Raw genomic sequence first — 21,159 nt, forward strand, 5'->3', positions numbered from 1 at the left:
TTGTGGCCTTCCTAGTCCAGTGATTCCACCCTGTTCAACCCATCCAAAATGAATACCCACCAAAACTGGGGACCTCCTCACTCAGTTCAGCAGTGATCCCTGTCCTCTTCCTGCAGGCTCCCCCTAACAGCAGTTTCTCTTGGGGGGCAGTCTCCTGCCTCACTGGGCAGCCTAGATCCAGAATCCCCATTCTCAGCCCTGAGGTGGCCTTTCAAGTGTTGATGCTTCTTTTGAAGAGATGGGTGTTGGGTGATGGGGCCAGGCATCTGCTGGACCAGTTCTGCTGTTTTGGAGTGAGCCTTGCATGGACTGCCTGCGCCTCTCAACTTCAGAGTCCTGGAGCAACAGCAGAAGCCCCACCCGCCTTATTAGCATCACGGCAAGGGGCAGGTGAGGGCGGGGCATCCTGTGCCCGCCCATCCTGCCTCGACGCTGTCCCCATAGGCGACAACCAAGGGGAGGAGCCAGAGGAGGCCCTGGTGGAGGCCATGGTGGAGCACTACGGGAGGCTCTTCACAGTCAGCCAGGACGTCCAGAAGCATGTGCAGGCCTTCTCCAGGATGAGCCAGGTGGTCCACCAGAGCCTGGCGTCTCTAGAGAAGGGCCACAGGGCTCTTATCCCGGTAACAGCTGCCTGAAACCTGGCCCCTTCCCCTTGACCCAGGGAATCCCTTCCTCTGCACCCCGGTGGTGGGGGGGGGGGGCAGAGGGGAAGCAGGGGTGGGCTGCGGGGGAGGGGCTGTCACTCCAGAGCCTTGTTGTGTACCCCTTTCCCTCCCCTTCTGCTGGCTGACTCGGGGTTTCTCCTGAGGGAGGCTCAGCTTATGCTTAAGAGGTGTTCCTGGCAGAAAAGCCAGGAGATCTGGATTCGGACAGACTGGGGTTCAAATTCCAGCTCAGCTTCTGACTAGCTGACTGACCCTGGGCAAGTCTGTACCTTTTCTGAGCCTCTGTTTCTTCCTCTGTCAAGTGAGGGCAATGCAGCCTAGCTAGTAGGTGGTTGTGAGTAAGTGCCCCAAGAAGTTATCCTATTTGGTTCATCTTTTAATAAGTTGAATATTCGCCAGGAGGGATGGGCATTCTGTGCAGAAGAAACTGCCTTGGCAAAGTCATGGCAGGATGAATTTTTGTGCGGCAGCTGAGACCTGGGGACACGGAGGGGACGGGGACATAAGAGGAAGGGGACTTGGAGAGGAAGGCTGACAGGTGCGTTGATTCTTGCAAAGGACCATGGCATGGTGTTTGCAGCGAGTCTCTGCCCCCTAGTGGCACCACTGAAATTCTACACCATTTAGTGCCTTTTTTCCTTCATGGGCCGAGTGCCGGTGAGAAGCACTTAATAAGCTTGATCTCATTTAAATCTCACCCCAGCACCTGGAGGTAGGTGCTTCTATTCCTAGAGCTGAGACTAGAGGAGGTGAGTGAGGTGAGTGTGCAAAGTGCACGGTTGGATCCCAACTGCGTTTAAATTTTTTATATTTTGTTCATCATGGATTTTTTTTGCCTTAACTTTGATTTTTTTTAAACATTGCATTAAAATATTATTTCTATTAATTCTGAGTTAAACGTTAGTCCCAGGCGTGCTACTCCTCTCATTTTCTAAGTAAGGGAACTAGGGCTCAGAGACAGGAGGACATGTGTATATCCTGTGTCCTCCAAACACAGCCCATGGGGCCTGGCGGGGAGTGAGCCCCTCAGGCCTGGGCCGCAGGTCTTCACAGCCTTGCTCCCCCCAGGTCCTCCCAACAGCCCCTGTGGCTGAAAGGGTCCAGACTGGTGGCTCTGGTTACAGTGAGGAAAATGGGGCTCTGGGGCTGAGCTGGGATTCAAACCCAGTCGGCTTGGACATGACCTTTCCTGCATCCCTGGTGCCTTGGATGCCCCTGACCACCTGGAACGTTCCCCTCCTCCATCTGCATCATTGCTCAGACCGCCCTGAGCGGTGAGCTCGTCGGGACCGGGACCAGTCCCAGGGCAGACGGTGCGGGAGGATTGGCTGCATCGAGGTGACCCAACCCCTCTCGCCACAGAGCCTCAAGATCCGGCTGTGCCAGCTGCGGAGGAGGTGTCACCGCAAGCAGGAGCAGTGGCAGCCGCTGGAACGTGGTGTCACCTACCAGAAGGACACGGGCAGCTGTAATGTGAGTCCAGTCTGCTGGCTGGGGGCTGCCATCTCCTCAATAATCATCGGCCCCCAACACACACCCACACCCACACACACCCACTTACCCCTCCCTGCTGGCTGCTAGCGTTCAAAGGGCTTCTCTCAAATGAGGCAGATGCTGTTACTTCGCAGGTGGGAGAACTGAGGCCACTGATAGTTAAGGACTGAGCTCTACCAAGAACCAGCTGGGATGTCCAGTCCAGTCCCAGAACCTAGCATGTGCACTTGTAAATACTGGTTGATTCTGATTCATACCTATTTCACAGATGAGAAGAGTGATGCTCAGAAGGAACAAGTCAGGGCTGAAGTCAGGGGCCAGGATTGCTGGGCTTAATCCATTGAGCTGCTTCTTACTGGCCTTAGGATTGTGGACCAGTTACTCTTCAGACCCCCGGGTGCTTCCCATACCACAGCCTGGGCTCCTTCGGCCCCAGGGGCTGCTGGGAGGACACGGGGGAGCGAGGCCTGGCACACAAGGCTGCGCCTTTCACATGGGCAGGGTGCAGTCAGCAAATGTGGGACCTTCTTAGGCTCCGTGGGCTTCTAGTTTGAAAGTCATGAGGGTTGGGGTCTGTGGGCTGCTGAAGGTTGAGGGAGGGCGCTGGATTGGCCACAGTTTATAGAGCCCTTTCTGGGTCTTTCTCTTTAAGGTGGAAAGCAAGGCTGCTGCAGCTGATCACAGCCCTGAGGGCCTGCAGTCAAGCCCGCCCTCCTCCACGCCCTCTTCTGGCCCCTTCCCTGGGTGTAGACCACAGATGTCCCCAGCCGGGAGGACCCTCTGGAAAGTTAGTCGGCCCAGTGTCCTCCTTTGCAGGGAAGGATGCTCTGGCCCCGAGGAGGGTGGGGACTCATCCAAGCCCCTTTGGGTGTGGAGCACAGACCAGGATGAGAAGGGGGATCCTGGCTCCAGGAGGCTGCTCTGGCCTGAGGGAGCTGGGGACAGGGGGTGGGGGATTCTGGGAGAGGGCCTGAGCCTTCTCATCCTGCAGAACCAGCTGCTCAACCACATGCAAGTGGCCATCAACCACAAGGCCCAGCAGTGCTGCTCCCCTGCCCGCGGCATGCCCAAGAGCATGGGCCTCTTCTCCAAGCTCAACCTGATCCAGGTGAGGGCTTCCGCTGCCCCAGGCTCGCCTCCCACCTGAGCCTGTCCTGCTTCGCTGCCCTATCAGCCCCTCCCTCCGCAGCTGCCTGGCCCCCGCGTGGGTGCAGTTGGGTGTCAGGGTCTCTTTTAGCTTCTGGACAAACCTGTAATGAGCATCAATTGGGTGCAGGGTCAGAGGGCTGTAAAGGAACTCACTCCTGCCCTGCCTGGTCTTAATGTGTAGCCCCATCCCGGCACATCACACATGCACATTCACACACACACACACACACACACACACACACACACACTGGGTGTACACTCACGTGGGCGCTCAGCATACCCTACATGAAACATACACTGATACACCTGCAAACAAACACACCAAGATGCACACAGATGTGTTTCCACGTTTACACCAGAAGGGGCATTTCAGGGACTGAGGGAGCCTCTGTGTGGGGTCCTCATTTTTAACTTCAGACTCTCATCAAGTCCACTGAGCTTCCCCTTCTCACTGGGCAGGTCCCCACCAGGACCAAACCCCTAGCAGTCATAATTCTAGTGCTGCAGTAATGCAGGACATGGGATCAGATCAGCTTCCACCAACGACAGCATCTCTGGTTTATCTGTAATATTCGCTTTACTGAGACAAAATTCACATACCCTAACATGTACCCTTTTAAAGTGCACACTTCAGCGTTTTCGGTACAGTCAGAATTGCACAACCATCATTAGTGTCTAACCCCTGAATCTTTTCATCACCTCCCCAGAATACATTCTATATCTGGCCTCTTTCACTTTGCATAATGGCTTCCAGTTTCACTCATATGGTAGCATGACTCATACGTCCTTCCTTCTTATGACTGAATAATATTCCATTGTATGGATGGACCACATTTTGTTTATCCATTCATCAACTGATGGACATTTGGGTTGTTTTCCCTTTAAGGCTATCTGAATAATGCCACTATGAACAGTTGTGCCCATGTCTTTGTGTGGACATATCTTTTCAGTTATCCTGGGTACATACTTCGGAGTGGCATTTCTGAGTCATGCGGTAACTCTATGTTTAACATTTTGAGGAACTGCCAAACTGTTTTCCAAAGTGGCTGCGTAATTTTGCAATCCTATGGTCAAAGTATGAGGGTTCCAATTTCTCCACATCCTTGTCAACACTTGGTATTGTCTGTCATTTGTAATCTAGTCATCCTAGTGGTTGTGAAGTGGTCTCTCATTGTGATTTGCATTTCGCTGGTGATCCTTTCTTGTATTTATTGGCCATTTGTGTATCTTCATTGGAGATATGTCTATTCAGACCCTTTGCCCAATTTTTAATTGGATTGTTTGTCTCTTTATTGTAAAGTTCTAAATATCCTTTATATATTCTGGATACAAGTTTCTTATCAAATAAGTGATTTGAAAATATTTTCTCTCACTCTGTAGGTTGTCTTTTCACTTTGATGGTGTCTTTTTAAAACACAAAGATTTCAATTTTGATGAAACCTAATTTATAAATTTTTATTTTGGTTACTTGAGCTTTAGAAATCATTTCCAAGAAATTATTGCTTAATCCAGGATCATGAAGATTTACACCTAAGTCTTCTTAGAAAGTTTATAGTTTTTGTTCCAGTATGTCATTTTATAATCCATTTTAGTTTATGTATATGGTATAATACAGGGGGTCCAAATTCATTTTTGCATGAAGATACTCAGTTGTCTTTGGTACCATTTGCTGAAAAACTACTCTTTCCTCATTGAATTATCTCCTCATCCTTGTCAAAAATCAACTGACTGTATATGTGAAGGTTTATTTCTGGACTCTCAATACCGCACTATCTTGATTATTGCAGGTTTGTAGTAAGTTCTGTCATTGGGAAGTGAGTCTTCCAGCCTTGGTCTTCCTTTCTGAGGTTGTTTGACTGTTGTAACAGCATGTCTGGCATCGTGAGTGGAAGTTCAGTGCCCGGGTGGGTTTCAGGCCCGGCATGACCCAAGGCTCAGTAGCACCACGAGGACCCATCATTTCCACCTGCTCCTGTCTGCCGTCTTCAGCACTGGCTCCATCCTAAATCATAACTTGCTTCCTCATTGGAGGCAGGTTCAGTGGAGTTGTTCAAACTCAGGATTCTTAGCGCCTCTGGGACACCGCGGGGCAAGTCCCCAGTCCAGTGTTGTCCAGCAGAGACCGTCAGCCATGAGCAAGGCTGCATCTCATCCGAGAAGAACTTCTCACGAGAATCTCACAGGCAGTGTCAGGGGCACCCTGCTCTGCGGCTCAGCTCCGGGGGCCCCATTCACACTGAGCGCTGCGTAGTCGGCATCCCCTGGGGCATAGCTCCTTCATGTTGTGATACGAGTGATGAACGTATGAGTCTGGGCATATTTGTCTAAATAGTACATTCATTTCATCTTCTTCCCAAGAAAAAGAAAGAAATTACCCAGTGATGTCAGGGGGTCCCAAAGATCTCCCTCCACAATCACTCCGTCAAGACTTAGAGTCACCCTCATGGCTCAGCATTGTGCTGGGGAAAGAGTTGGAGGTGGGGGCAGGTAAAGGTCACCTGGCCCATAAGAAATGAATGCCCCTCAGAGAGGGAGCCTGGGGCAGACAGGGTGGGCTTCTTGGAAGAAGCAGTGAGAAGAGGCAGGCAACCACATTCAGAAAGCCACACAAGGACTGGACTCTGAATCATCCAGCTCTGCCACTGCTGGGCTGTGTTGCTTCAGGCAAGTCACCTAACCTCTCTGAGCCTCAGTTTGCTCATTTGCCAATTGGCATTGATACAACATTCTTCGCAGGGCCCTTGTGAAAGCTAAAGGAGATGCAAGCCAACTTTTGATGGTGCTCTGGTCCCTAGGAAGTGGTGTTCAGGGGCCAGAGCACAGGCAGGTGAGAGAGATTTCTTTTTCCTCCCAGGAATTTATGTTGGACAAAATGGAGACTGTGAAGTTTATCTCACTGCTCAAGGGACCCAGAGCGTGCTGGTCAGGGGACAATCCCAAGGACCAGGGCCTCAGAAGGTACCCCAGACCCTTCAGGAAATATTCAAAGAGTCAAGATTCGATCCCCAGAACCCCCTTTCCCAGAACCCAGATTTCAGAATGCTCCAGCCTGTACTGACACAGCCCGCGACCATGCAACCCTGCCAGCATCACAACCATCTCCTTACCTGCGTGGCCCCCTTTATTCATCGCCAGCGCTCCAAAGTGGGTAGGAGCCAGCCTGCGGGCAGAGAGAGGGCAGCCAGGATCCTGGGGCCAGCTGGGGTTGTGGGGATGCTGTTTCCCGCGTTGGGGGATTGGCAGGGGTCAAGGTGAGGTCTGTCTGGTACTGTGGGGGAAAGAGAGAGGGAGGTTCCTGAGGCAGCAGCCGGGTGGGAAGTCCAAGGGGGAAGACCTGCACCCAGAAGCCGGGGCTGCAATTCTCACTGTCCCCAGTGGGATCGTCTGAGACCAAGGAGCTTTGGATAAATGCCCGTCTATTGGGAATGCCCGAGTCACAGGAACACTCACAAAGAGCCACCTGGAGCTATGGGAGGCATGGAGCTGGCCTTGCCCACACTAGACTGGGGGCACTCAGTTTGTAGAGGGGCATCTCACCACTGGCTCCCAGAAACTGAATACCAGTCAGTGCCTTCTGCCCACCTGAGGGTCCCAGAGCTGCCTGGAGTGAGTGCTACTGTCAGGGGGAGTTGGGTAAGGCAAAGTCCCTTTCTGGGCTGGTGTGAACTTGGGTGCAAGGATGTCTAAGGGAGTCCCCTGTCCAGTCTGACACTGGAAATGTCTGCGTGGATGGCACTGGCCTGGTCTTACTGAGACGCTGGGGTAAGAATCATCCTAGCAACCCCCGCAGGCTGAGAAGGATTCACCTCTGGGAGTCTGCTGACGTTAACTGATTCAGGGACAAGTTGAAAGTTCAGAGCAGCTGGCTTTCAGGGCAACTGGTTTGTGGCGAACAGTGGCAAGTCAACAAATGAACTTTCAAAGAGAAGTTTCAGAAAGGATGCTGCTGTTCCTTCAACGGACACTGAAGGTCTGCCGTATTCCAGGTGCCGCTGGGAGAGGGGGTAGGAGGTTCGGAGGGAAGGAGGGTGGGGGATTGAATAGCACTTGGCCACTGACTTCATTAGGGAAGCCAAACATGATAAAGAAGGTTAGGTCAGGTCTTAAGAGCAGTTTAAAGAAAGTGGGATCTGAGAAGCATCATTTCTAGTTTCCAATTTCTCAGGTCTCTGGAGCAAAGAGGGTGCTTTGGAACCCAGGTAGGGCTTGAGTAACATTTCAGAAAGGAGAGGTTGGGGGAGGGCTAGAGAAAGTGAGGGAAACACCGGGGAGGGCTTCCAGCTTGGCTGGAGTACAAAGAACCCGAGGGGCAAGTCTGAGAAGGTGTGCTGGGGAGCCACCGGGCATCCCCAAGGCCAGGCTCGGAAATTTGGACTTTGGTCTGGGGGGTCACACACAGGGGTGGCTTAGTCCATGCTGGCTGCTGTAACAGAATACCATACACCGGGTGGCTTAGCAACAGCTCTTTATTTCTCATCATTCTGGAGGCTGAAGTCCAAGACCAAGGCACCAGCAGGTGTCTGGTAAAAGCCCACCTCCTGGCTCACATGGTGGAAGGGGCGAGGAAGCCCTCTGGGGTCTCTTTTATAGGGACGCTAATCCCATTTGTGAGGGCTCCGCCCTCATGACCTAATCACCTCTAAGAGGCTCCCCCACCTCTTAACAGCGTCACACTGCGGGTTAGAATTTCAACATGTGAATTTGGGGGAGACAGAACATTCAGTTCAGACCACAGTCATTCTTCTCTATTTGCATTCTCTCCCCACAACATCCATTTTACAAAGAGATCTGAAGTATCCCATTAATCTCCTTGGAGTGTGGGGGCACACGTTAGGCCAAGGATTCTTAGATCTGAACATTCCTCGGAAAGCTTGTTACAACAGAGTGAGGGCCCACCCTTATCTGATCCAGCGGGCCTGGGGTGGCCAGGCTTTAGAATCTGCATTTCCAACAAGTTCCCAGGTGATGCTGATGCTTCTAGTCCCACGGCCCCACTTTGAGAACTGCTGCTTTGGAGTCATGGCAAATTCCCAAATGCCTGAGCTGGGTTCTGTTCCACCTGGAGCACCGACTCCCCCTGCCTGGACTCCAGGCCCCATCAGCACTGTGGGCACCTGACATTCTGGGAGGGCTGCCTGTACCCCATCTGACCTGCTGAAGGTGCTGGATATAACACCTCCTTAGGGACCCAGAGCACCATTCTCTGGCTTTGTGGCTTTGCCCACTAGGGGTCTGTGAACAGCTGTTGTCATTCTGTCCCCTGCCATCTGCCTGTTGTGCATTTGTAGGTCTAGTTCAGATGTTTGATCACCCTCCTTGGGGAGGAGGAATATCAGAACAGATGCCTGGTGTGGCAGTGACCTGGCCATTAATCTAAGTTTGCAGTGAGCCTCCTAGTCTTTTAGGAGCTCCCAGTCTCCCCTGGGTGGGGCTTGGGTCATAAAATTGACAAATGGGCACTACGCTCAGGGGCGCTGCTCTCTCCGGCCGCTGGCATGTGCTGAATGCTGGGGGTCATCCTTGCTGGGCTTTTTTGTCACACAGCTCTCTCAGCCCTGCCCCTGTGCCTTTAAAGCACTCCCCTCCTGGGTTCCATATGAGCTGGAGAAAGGCCTTTGAGTGTATTTGGAGGGGAAAAGCTGGAAATACCATTTCATCTGACTGCTCATCCAGACCCTGAGACCCCAAGACACTAGGAGGCCTAGGGCTTGGACACTTTCTGAGACTGAGAGCTCATTACCTGACATCTAATTCCAGCTTTAATTTTCTTCAAGTGTGAGAAAAGCCTTCCTACACATCATTTGGGAAGAGCTGGGTTATTAGCTAATGGCTGGTGCTGAGAAAATTGCCTGTTTGGCAGGAAAATCAAATTATGTCCTTTTTCCACACCGTATTCTGTGGTATATTCCAGTTCCTTTGAGTGGTGGTTTCCCAACTTTAATGTTTATTAAAATCGCCTGTGACACTTGCTAAACAGGGCTTATTCTCAAAAATTCTGATTCTGGCATGAGACCCCCAACCCCAATCTGGATTTTTAACAAGCATTCCAGATGGTTCCGATGCCGACTAGTCTCTGATTACAGCGTGTGAAACACTGGGTTTCTCAGTGTCAAAGAGAGGAAAACCTGCTCCTCATTTACTTGGTCTTGAATCAGGAAGAACTTTAGAAGCATGGACGCAATAGTGCATCTACCTCAGAGCACAGCAAAATATCTAAAGACAATAAATGGAGAGAAATGATGAGAAATTTGAAAATGAGCCAATGTTTTTGATATTCGAAAAACTCTTACGAAGTAAAAAAAATCGATGTCAATTGTTCATTTCAGCAAATCACAAAATAAAAATGGCCTATAAACATGAAAACTATTTCGCCTCACTAAAAATTTACATCATGTCATTTCTGCCCATCAGAAAATTTTTAGCAAATACACGAATGCGTGTAAGACAGGCCCTTCAACACTGAGACGTTTGCATAAACTCTCTGGAAAGCAATTTGATAAGAAGGAGGTCTCAAGAGGCTTAAATTTTTTTGTCTTTTGGCTCAGTGATTCTTAGATCAAGAAATTTATGTTAATAAAACCAGAGCTATTTGGTTCAAAATGACAGAAAGCCCAACTTGGCTTAAACTCAACTTGGCTTAAGCCCGAAAGAATGAATTAGCTTATAAAACAGAAAGACCAGGGATTCCAGAGCTTCAGGAACAGCTTGATCAGGAGCTCAATGTCAACAGAATCCAGAAATGCATGGGTGTATTTCTGTGCTCCTACATCTTGGCTTCAGTGTAAATAGGATGGCTGCCTACAAGCACAGTCCTGCATCCTTTAAAGTTGAGGTTAGAGGAAAAGGGAGAATGTCTCTTCCCAGTAAACCCTGGCAAGTCCCAGAGTTTACTCTGATTGGATCACCTTGGGTCAGGTGCCTCTCTCTAAACAAATTCCTGATTGGCCAGGCCTAAGCGCCCTGTTCTTCCTGAACGAATCTCTGCAACCGTGGGAGATTCCCTACTCTGATTCCCAGGCTTGGGTCAAATTTTTGTTTGAGTTTTAGTGAGGTGTCTTCCATGGCTAGAGACCAACCACATGAATTGAAAGAAGGGGACAGATGGTTCCCCCAAAGGGAAATCAGGCTACTGTCATCACAGGGAGGTGGGACCTGGCACTGGGCAAGCATGGGCCAGAAACGCCCATTACAATGCAGAAACTGTGTCTGTACAAAGATGCCCACCAATTGTCACTTACAGTTACCCAGTTGTAAACAACCTCAGTATCTCAGACGAAGAGTCCAATAAATGATGCAAAACTTCATGATCTTATGATTCTGCAGCTATTAAATTACGTTTTCAAAAATATTTGATGTAAGGAAAACTGTCTATAGGGTATAAAGTTAAGTGGAAAAAGCAAGGATTTTTTTAAAAAGTTGAATGTAAATCCAATTTAGTAAAAATTATATATGTAAAAAAAAGGGAATATATGTAAGGGACCAAAGCAGTGCTTCTAAAGTGGGAGGACGCTGACCCTGGGATCAGGGCGGCAGATTGAATTTCGGTCCCAAGTCTCCACCCGCCTGTGGTGGCATCTACAGAAGTTCAAGCTCTTGCCAGGGGCGCCTGGTGGGCAAAGTATTCATCTCCACCTCTTAACTTTGGGTTGGCTATGTGACTTGCTTTGGCCAATGGGATGTTAGTGGATTATGACACAAGCAAAGGCTTACAACTTATTGTGCAGTAGGATTTATTGTGCCCCTGGGAGTCCCCTGGTTGCAGGGGGATGAGAGCCACTTGGAGCAGACACAGACCTTACCTGCAGCTTGGATCCACCAACATCATTCAATCCTCAGCCAACCCACAGACCCCTGAGTGCACAATAAATGCTTATAATTGTAAACCAGTGAAGTTGGAGGTTGTTTGTTATGCAGTATTACAGCAATAGCTGTCAGATACACCCACACATTTCTGCAGATTCCATATTCTCTCCAACCCAAGAATCACCATCGTGTGTGGATCTGATCCACCTGCTGGGCATGAATTGTGTTCCTGAAGAATGCTGAGATGTAGAAAAGGGATAAAGAACTCTGTTCTGCGTTAACAGTAGTGAGCCATGGATTGTAGGATTCTAATTTTTAATTTTCTTCTTTATATTTATATATATTTTCCAAAGTTTGTAGAATAAGCATGGTTAACTTTTATAACCAGAGGAGGGGGAAAAGCTATTCAAAAATTGGAAAACAAAATTGGAAACCAGCTCTTCATGGCATCTCATTGATCCTAACCTTTTACGTCTCCAAGAACAAAGCTAATTGTCAAGTCCTTCACCCACAGAATTGTCTTCAAGTCTCTGAAGACAGGGTCCTTGGCCCCTGCACATTGTCTTTTCTCCAAAGTTTGGCAACTCTGGTTTCTTGATTGTGGCTCTGCTTTCTGAATGGGTCCCACTGGTCTCTTGCCTTAAAATGTGGTGTGTCCCAATCTGAGTTGAGGTAAGGAAGCCGGCCAGACAGCGATAATGGAAAACACCTGGAAGAGGCTTCCCTGCCATGGCCCCAGCTGCAAAGGTGCTAGGCATTCCTGCCTTCACTCCCAGCCCCTCACCCTGGGGCGTCATGCTCTGCCCAGCCCTGCTCTCCACCCAGGAACAGCCGGGCTACTTCGAGGCTTGTGCTCAAGGCTGTAAATGCTGGCCAGTCCATGGGAACATCTCAACATCTTCAAACCCGAGCCCACCTGGCACCAGCATGTTTCTCTTACTAGGTGTCTTCAGAAGATGCTGCACTGTTTCCATGCCCTGCAGTACAAAAGCTTGCTCGCTCGACCTGGCTGCAAGCTGCCAGGAAGCCCAGCCCTGGGTCTCCAGCTGCTCTCCAGCACTGTGGAAGGGGAGACGTGAAGCTAGAGCTGCATCTCCCTTACCCCTAACTCTCCGTACCTAGCCAGGACCTGGCACAGTGCAGGTGTTCAGTGTTGGACGAGCAGGGATGTGTGAGTAAATGGAGAGAGCTGGGCTCCTGATGGCTCTACCCAGGGTGAGAACTTCCAGATATGGTACCAGAATGCTGTTTACGGGGCACTGTTCCCCACTGGGTCCTCCCCACAACCCGGGAGCTAGAGAGTGGCAGTTTCCCAGCTCCATTCTACAGAGCGGGCAGCTACAACTCAGTGCGGTTATGTGGCTTGTCCAAAGTCACGCAGCTGCTTGGTGGTTGAGCTGGGATATTAACTCAAGTCCACTGGCGCTCCAAATGGAACAACTATCACTGTAACTGGAAGCGGTTTGGTAACAAAAAGACCTCTAAGAACAAGAGCTAACATGCATCGGACGCTTGCTGTGTGCCAGGCACTTTGCTAAGCCCGTCATCGCTCATGCAGCCTTCATACACACCCTGCGAGAGTGACTCTCCCCATTTTACAGATGAGGAAATGGAGGCTCAGAGAGGTTGAAGGCTTTCCCAACATCATTCAGCCCAGGGGGCAAGCCCCATGTCTGTCTCTTTTCAGAGTTGCTGTTAAAGACTGAAGGGGGTACAGGTGTGAATCATGATCTAGAGGCAGGGGTCATGGCTCAAATTCAAGTCTGGGTAACAATTCCCAGGTAGAATCAAGGGAGAATGTGCTACAGTAGATCCCTGCTACTCAGAGTGTGGTCCGGGGACCTGCATCATGGGTATCACCTGGGAGCTTGTGAGACAGGCAAAATCTACATTTTAACAAGATCCTCTGGGGATCCATGTGCACAGTAAAGCAGTGGTCTAATTTGCTCTGCAGTAAGGCCAGCATCAGCCTCAGGTGAAGGTGTGACTCCCGAGGACAGTGCCAGCCCTCATCGTCAGGGGTTCTGCTGGAGTCGGGGAGGGGCATCTGAGAACTGGGAGGAACAATGTCTCTAGCCAGCCAATCAGCCACCTGGGCTCCCACTGAGAGCTCCCCATGGTCCTGCGTGTACTTTGAGGGAGGTTCCCTCTGCCCTGACTTCCCTTCCCTGCCCCTCCGTTCCCCATCCACTTCCAGCCTCACTTCCTCCATGAAGCCTCCCCAGCTGCCCCTGCCCCAGGCAGAGAGTAGAGCTCACCTCTGGGCTGCCGTTTCTTTGTACAAGGCTCTTAGTGTACCTACTTCCTTACAGTTATCACTTAGTTGTTTATATTTATATCTCCCCCACTGGAAGAAGACGTTCTCAAGAAGAAAGGCTATGTCTCAATCACATATTCCAGCACCCAGCATGGAGCCTAGCACAGAATGGGCCCTCAGTTAGTTACTATGTTGGACGAATGAATGCTTATATCCTCAGAGTAAGTGCAGTATGAATGAATGAATGAAAGCCTTAAATAAAGGAGTGAATCTTTAAGTGAAAAAATTTTAAGGACCACATAGGAGCCCAAAGTGAGGGATATTTTGGGGACCAGAGGACTCTTGGCTACCACTCTTGGCCCTAAGGGTCATCCATGTTCCATGCACAGGGATACCTGCAGCCATGCCACCTCCCAGGATGAGCTGCCTCCCCAAAGGTCACCCAGGGTGAGCCTTAATAAACCAGGCAAGGGTTTATGAGTCCTCCAAGCTCCCTCTCTCCCCTCTCCACAACATCATAAGTCATAGGAATACTGTAGACAGTCACCTGGGCTGTTCCAAGGAATGAGGGAGGAGGGGGGCCTCAGGATTGCCAGTACCCCTGACTCAAGCTAGTGACTGTGTCCATCTCTTTGACATCAGCAGAGACTTGCTCTGGGGTGAGTGAAGTCACACAGGCCCACGGGGCCCTTTCAGTCCTCACTGGCCTTTAACACGTGGATGAGATGGGAAGGGAAAAGAAAAACATGATGGGGTGTATGTGTGTGTGTGTGTGTGTGTGTGTGTGTGTGTGTGTGTGTGTGTGTGTGTGTGTGTGTGTGTACTTCCATCTGTTACTATTCTGGTGGGAGATTAAATATTCTGAGTAGGTTATCACCAGCTCGGGAGGATTAGGCAGTTCTGACTAAAAATAAAATCTCATAAGATATCATGAGATGTGGAGGTTGGGAGCCCTCAAATTTTCTTTTTTCTTTTTTTCCCCTTTCATGCAGAATAGTATAGTGCATCATTTTAAAATATTTCAAAAAGTTGATCTAAGACCTTTATATAGTTTGGATTTTACTAGCAAGTTCAAGGTGTGTGTGTTGGTGGGGTGAGGAAGTAGGGAATACCTACAGTTACTTATTCCTGTAGTGACTGACTTCACTTTTCTATTTCCTATGATCTCATATAAGAAATTATTCTAGGCAAAACGCTGCCACCTAGAAGATGAACAAATTTTAATTCTCCTACAGCAAGTGGTAAAAAGGTGAGAATTGTGAGAGTTAGAAAGCCAGTCTTAGCGGAACAACTGCTTGAAGTGTGAGAGGGGCAGGGTCTTTCAAGGGAAACCAAAACTGATACCTGGGCTCAGAGAGGTGCAGTAACTCACTCAAGGTCACACAGCAAACAGGAGGCAGAGCCCAAATCTGGCTGACCTCAAAGTCTGAGCACTTTTTCTGATCAAAGCTCCTAGAACTTTCCTCCAGATACCTCCAGTAGCAGAGTAGAGTGAACTCGACTTTCAGGGGGCTGGTCTCGGACCTGAGGGGAACCAAATATCTTTGCACTCTAGCGTTTTCATCTGAAAATTTTTCTATTAGTGAATTTGCTTTCTGTTTCACAATACTGTGTTCTTGTACCAAAAACAATCATGTTTTCTCCCTGTAAAAATCTTTGCAGAAAACACACGATCCAGGAAGCTGCTCTGGGTTTACCCTGCACTTCAAGCTCTGCCTGGGGAGCTCCAGTTGTGGGTGGGGGGCACCCTGGGACCTGGGCAGAGGCGCCAGCTCTCACCCCACACAACCTCCATTGTCTGTAAACACAGGCTCGAGTTTCAAGAAGCTTTCACCAACCCCTCCAAGGCCAGGCTTTTCTGGGCTTTGCTCTTCAGAGACCTAGAGATTTTCCAGGGATCGCAGAGCCGTGGACACCTCCATTTTTCATATCCTGGGAGATGGCATTTGGGGGAGTCACTCAGGTGCAGAGCTCTGCTCAGTCCAATGGAGGCTGCACTGTCATGGCACCACCCTAACCCTCTCTCTCCTGCTACCCTACATCCTGCCACCGCCAGGTCCTTTCCGTGTCACCTCCTGCCCCTGGGTACTGTCCGCTCTCCCAGCTCTGTGCCCCACCCTAGAGCCTAGTCCCCTTGTCTCTGGCTTGGACGACTACAGTAACCTCCTTTGGGCCATCTGCTTCCACTCCTGCCCTCTCAAACCCATTCTCCCCGTAGGAGTCTCCCCAGCCTCTCAGAAAATCACATCTGACTGTGTCCACCCTCCCTCCTGCCCCCCACAAGGCTCCCCACTGTCCTGAAGACAAACCCCTTACCCCCTTCCTGAGGCCTCAAGGCCCGCATGAGCGGGTCCTGACCCCTCTCCAGGCTGACCTGAACCACTCTCCCCTCCTTGCCTCACTCCAGCCAGTCGGGCCCCTCCCAGCTCCTGAATTCACCAGCTTTGCTCCCAGGATCCAGGATGGTCACCTATGCGGTTCCCTCTGTCTCTAGTGCTTCGTCCCTGGGTCTTTGCTTGTGCCTACTCATTTATTCAGTGCAGTTTTCCTGAACACCTACTACGTGCCAGGTACTCAGTGTGCTGTGGTGACCTTGTCCCCGCCCTCTTGGAGCCAATCCAAGGCAGACATATGAATAGTCATGAACTGTGACAAATGCTAAGGCAGGAAATCAGAAAGAGCGAAGAAAGAGACTAACAGGCTGGGGTCAGGGAAGAGAAGGACGAACAAACCCTCCTCCAACTCAGCCTTCAGGCCTCTGTCAAAATTCACCTCCTCTGAGAAGACTTCCCTCTTCACCCCAGACAAGGCCAGGGCCTGGGTACTGCGCCCACAGCACCCTGTTCTCTTCTTTCCCAGCACTCGCATCGTGTGCAGTTAGACATTGATTTGTGTGACTAGAGCAGTGGTGAGGAACAGTGCTGGGGAACATGCACCCTGCCTCCAGCCGGGGCTTGAGGAGGCCACCCCAGAGCTGGGTTCACCCACACAATTGCTGAGAGATGAATCATTAACCCTCACTTCATCGAGCAGCAGGCTGAGGCTGAGGGCAAGAGAGGCCGTATTAGCCATCTAATGCCGCATAACAAATCTCTCCAAAGCTCAGCTTAAAACGATGACCACTTACTACCTGCTTATTATTCCTGTGGGTCAGGGATCTGGGCGTGGCTTAGCTGGGTCCTCTGGCTCAGCATCTCTCCACAAGGCTTCCACCAAGCTGTCACCCAGGGCTGTGGTTTCATCTAGAAGCTAGACCGGAGGACAGTCAGCTTCCAAGCTCACTCACGGGGCTGTTGGCTGGTGAATTTCCTCACAGCCTGTTGGATTGAGGCCTTCAGTTCTTCATTGGCTGTTGGCCAAGGGCCTCCCCCAGCTCCTTGCCCCATGGACCTCCCCAGGGGGCAGTTTACAGCATGATAAGTGAAAAGAGAAGAGCGAGCAAGCAAGATCAAAGCCACGGTCTTTGAGTAACCTAGTCTCAGAGACGGCACTCCATCCCTCGTGTGCTCCGTTCCTCACAAGCAAGTCACCAGGGTCAGCCCCCACTCCAGGGGTGGGAATTACACAAAGGTGTGAACACAGGAGAGGGGGCTGTTGGGGGCCCTTAGAGGCTCCCCATCATGGAGGTCAAGTACCTGCCCCAGGTCTCGTAGCAGGGACATGTTCCAGTCCCCTTCAGGAGCCAGGCTCTCTGCTTGGCCTCAGGGAGGTGAGGCTGGGGCTGGGACAGTCAGCTCTTGCCAAGCCCAGGAACCCCTACTGGCCTCGGCTTTCTGTAAACCACACCCAGCGCTTTCTCCTCCCATGGAAGCTGGAGGCAGTTTCCAGGAGGCTTGGGGTACAAACACTTGCCATCCCAACTGAAGAAATGTTAGCTTTCAAAACCCATGCCTGGGAGGAAACCCATAAACGGGCAGTGGGCTGGAAAACTGGCCCATCGGTCAGCATCCTAGCACCGTGGGTCACGTTTAAACTGAAAAGTGAGCTCTGACGTGGTATAACTGAGCCTTGTAAAGTTCTCTCTCTTCCAGACTTTCTTCCCTCACATTTGAAAAGCTGGAGCAGCCTGGCCTGTGACTGGCTGTGGCAGGGAGTAGGGGGAGCCTCTCTGAGGTTATAAGAAATACCACTTTCCTTTTGTTTTTCCCACTAAAATCAACTCTTATTCTGTGTCCCACTTCCCTGGGCTGGGGGGAAATTAAATTGCAGTCATCTGAGGGCGCCCTCCCATCCTCCCCTGACCTGTAGGGTTGTGTGGTCTGGGCAACAGATTCAGTGCAGAGTCCTGGAGGTTATGACCCCAGCAGAGCGGAAGCTGAGTGAGGCCAGCCGCTTCCGTCAGTTCTGTGCACAGATATGCGTAGTCAGTGCCCGGCACACAGTAGGTGCATGGTAAATCTTTATTGACTGTTAAGTAAACTGTCAGTCTTTGGTAAGGTGGCCACACTTTTTGCCCAAACATACACGGAGCCTCAAAGGGTGGGGCAAAAAAGGTCTTCTCTAGCCAGACCAGGGCCCTGTGTTTCCTGGGGTGGTACAGGCCCCTCCACCCAGGGAGCAGCCTAGGAGTCCCCTTGTTCTGGGACACCTGCTTCCACCTCTCTCCCCATTCCAGAAAGTTCTTCCTATTCAGACAGGCCCAACTCCCCATTCCTTAATCCCCCAAGTTCCATTGTTCTTTCTGGAAAGATCTTTTCTCAAAAATAAAAGCCTCATTTTTTTTTTTTTTTTTTTGGCAGGGGGTGCCAGGGCAGCCCACTGACTCCAGGGCTGGCCCACAGCCCTGCTTCCTGGGGGTGGGGGAGTGGACTGGGGCTCTGATTCTTCCTGATCCTCCCCAGCAGTGACACAGCACACACGTTTTATCTCAACAAGTTTTCCAGCTCAAGGTTGCAGGCTTTGATGCAGGGGGCCACTCTCCCCTACATGGGGACAGCCAGGAAGATAGTGTTGACATCCTGCATGGATATGAGCGCTTTGCAACCCAGGGGTCCTGGGCCTCCTGTAGAGCACCCTGCCTGCAGCTCACCGAAGGAGAAGGTCAAGTGCATGAAATAGCACAAGGTAAAGAGCACCAGAAAGCGGGGTCTGCACCAAAACAGCTTCTGCCAACATGGCTATGGCTGTGTTGACTGGAAAAAAAATGTACAACCTAAAAGCTGAGAATGATGTTTTATTCTGTGGACGTTCTGAGGACTTCAAGCCCGGGAGAGAGCCTCTCAGATCTCTCTAAGGAACTGCTCCAAAGGGGTAGGGGAGGAGCCAGAAGAAGTTTTTGCAACAAAAACATCAAAAGATTACCGTTAATTAAAAAAAAAACAAAACACCACGTACCTCAAGTTAAGGATTTAGTGTTTTTCTAGGTGTGGGAAGATGCAAAAGTCTGGACTTGCTGAAATCATTCCATTGATGTGCCCCTTAGCTACCCAGGGCCAGTGTCCTGTTCTCTCCCATCCTGAGTTCCCTCAGCAGGCACCGTTACTGGTGGCTGCAGAGGCTGAGGACTTGGCAGCCTGCTGGTCTCCATCCTGAGTTCCTCCAGCTCACTGTCGGGGGTGGCAGTGGTGACCGATGGCTTGATGGCCATAGCATCCTTTGTTTACTGATACGGCAGGTGGCATTCTTATTCCGCAGCTGCCTGAGACCCCTCATAACTTCCTGTCATTGATCTGGGAGAGGGCAGATGACCCCCCTTTCCCACACACAGACACAAACCTCCTTGGGGCTCCTTCCTGCTGCAAGCAAACCCCTACCTGTCCCCTTTAGGCTTAGCCACACAAGGATGAACAAGACTCAGGCCCCAGTAAGTCCCATGCAAAACCCACATATATTGGACACTTACTGGTTACCAAGTACGGTGTCCAGTGCTTTTCATGACCATCTCATACAGTCTTCTCAACTGCCCTCTGAGATAGGTACGGACACCCCCACTTTACAGATGAGGAAACAGGCTCAGAGAGGTACGCCATGGCAATCATGACAAAAACCTGATGTGATTGCTCCTACTTGTAATTACCTGTCCTACTGCCTCCTCCTAATAAGTCCCAAAGGGTCAGCACCATAGAAGGACAGATACGATGCAGTGGATATTCAGAGGAATTCATGACCCGTCTGGGAAGGCTTCATGGAAAAGGAGCCAGAATTTGAAGGACGGCTGGGATGTGACAAGTGGAGCCTGTGAGAGGACATTCCAGGAGGAGAAGAGGCTTAGAGGTGGGGAAATGGGGAAGGTTCTGGGCACTTGAAGCCAGTCTCTTAAGTGCACATGCTGAGGAAGTGGGGAGGTGAGGGAGAGAGGGGACGAGACAGGTCGGTGGGGGCTGTACTGTAAAGAGTAAAGTAGGGTCAGCCTGGGCGAGAGCTCTGGTCTGACCAGCCTGAGAAAGGCAGGACCAGGAGTCACATGGGCCACAGAGCCCAGCCCCAAAGGCTGGGTGTGTCCAGCACCCAGTCACCCAGGTCCTTTGCTGGAGGACAAGCCATTCCTCTCCAAGCCTGTGAAGCCATGGCAGCCATCTGCTGACCCCTCCACCTAGACCCCTGGACTCCAGGTTGGAGCAGTCAGAAGAGGAGAGCCGATTCATTCCAGAAAGAACACATTTACAACCAGCCGTGGGGAGGCCCCTGAAAGGACTGTTCACATTTTCAATTCAAACCCAGCTTGAAAACCAGTGGAACTTTTTGTAAGCTTTTTTCTCTTCTAACCAGACTTTAGGGAGCTCAGGGAGGAGCTTGATTATAGACTAAAGAGATGATATTTACCCCTGCTCATTCAAGCCACAGTTGAGGAAAGTTTCCATTACACAGACACTGAGATTCTGGGTAAGGTTGTCTTTGTTTTCATTTAAAAGCTTCACTACTGAAAATATTAAAAAAAAAAAAAAAAAAAAAAAAAAAAAGAGTGATGGCCTACGTGGTCCAACCCCTTCACTGAGTGAGGAATCAGTGGCCTAGAGAGGGCCTGGTTGTCACCTGAGGCCACACAGCAGTGAGTGGCAGAGTCTACAGCCAGCCTGGGCCCAGCGTTTCCTGTGAAGTCCAGCCCAGTGCTGCTTCCACACACCAGTGCCAGCTTGATCTGGAGCTGCTGGGGCCTGGGGAGAGAAGGAGTTTGGCCAGAGGCTCAGGGCGTAGTGTGGCCTCACATAAGGGCTCTTAGAAGCCCTCCTTTTGGAAGCCCCAGATGCCTCCAATTTGGCTTGACCAGGGTTAAGCCTGAGACCTGGCCCCAGGCAATGCACCGCCAGACCCTCCCCTCCTCTCCTCAGCAGAGACTGCTCACCCACACCCCACAGGGCCATCCCTAGCTCAGTCATTCCTCCACCAACTGATGCCTAGCGCTGTCTGGACCAAGCACTGGATAAGGAGTCAGAAATCTGGGAACCATCCCAGCTGAACCCTTTCCTAGCTGAGCAGGACTTGTCACTTCTGGTTTCTTTGCCTGTAAAAAACAAAACAAAACAAAACAAAAACCAAAAAAAGCCAAAACACACACACACACACACAAAAACAGAGCAGAAACTCTCCAAGTGCAAAAAGAGGCCTGGGGAGCACACAGCCCCTGCAGTCTGAATTCAAACTTGGCTCTGGAGTCAAGCTGCCTGGGTTGAATCCCTCTGTGTGCTCTGTGAATTTGGGCAAGTAGCTTTATTTCCCTCAGTTTCCTCAACTGTAAAACAGGGATAATAAGATCTACCGCCATAAACCAGTTGTGAGAAAACTGAGTAAGATCATGTAGACTGAGAATTTAGGATGGTGCTTGATACACAGTAAGTGCTCAGTAAAAAT

General features: G+C 50.6%; 1 protein-coding gene across 1 annotated transcript in view; it reads left to right on the top strand.

Annotated features, from left to right (window-relative positions):
• CCDC197 (coiled-coil domain containing 197) overlaps positions 1 to 11,200 on the top strand; it is a 29,389-nt gene extending 18,189 nt beyond the window's left edge. Inside the window, exons 5-8 of the mRNA XM_032482902.1 lie at positions 445 to 623; positions 2,031 to 2,141; positions 3,154 to 3,270; positions 6,166 to 11,200. Of these exons, the coding sequence (XP_032338793.1) occupies positions 445 to 623; positions 2,031 to 2,141; positions 3,154 to 3,270; positions 6,166 to 6,369 (611 nt within the window). The 3' untranslated portion in view covers positions 6,370 to 11,200. The remainder of the gene's footprint in view (positions 1 to 444; positions 624 to 2,030; positions 2,142 to 3,153; positions 3,271 to 6,165) is intronic.
• Positions 11,201 to 21,159: the final 9,959 nt, after the last annotated feature.

The sequence above is a fragment of the Camelus ferus genome, chromosome 6 (genome assembly GCF_009834535.1).
Source record: "Camelus ferus isolate YT-003-E chromosome 6, BCGSAC_Cfer_1.0, whole genome shotgun sequence".
Taxonomy (NCBI): domain Eukaryota; kingdom Metazoa; phylum Chordata; class Mammalia; order Artiodactyla; family Camelidae; genus Camelus; species Camelus ferus.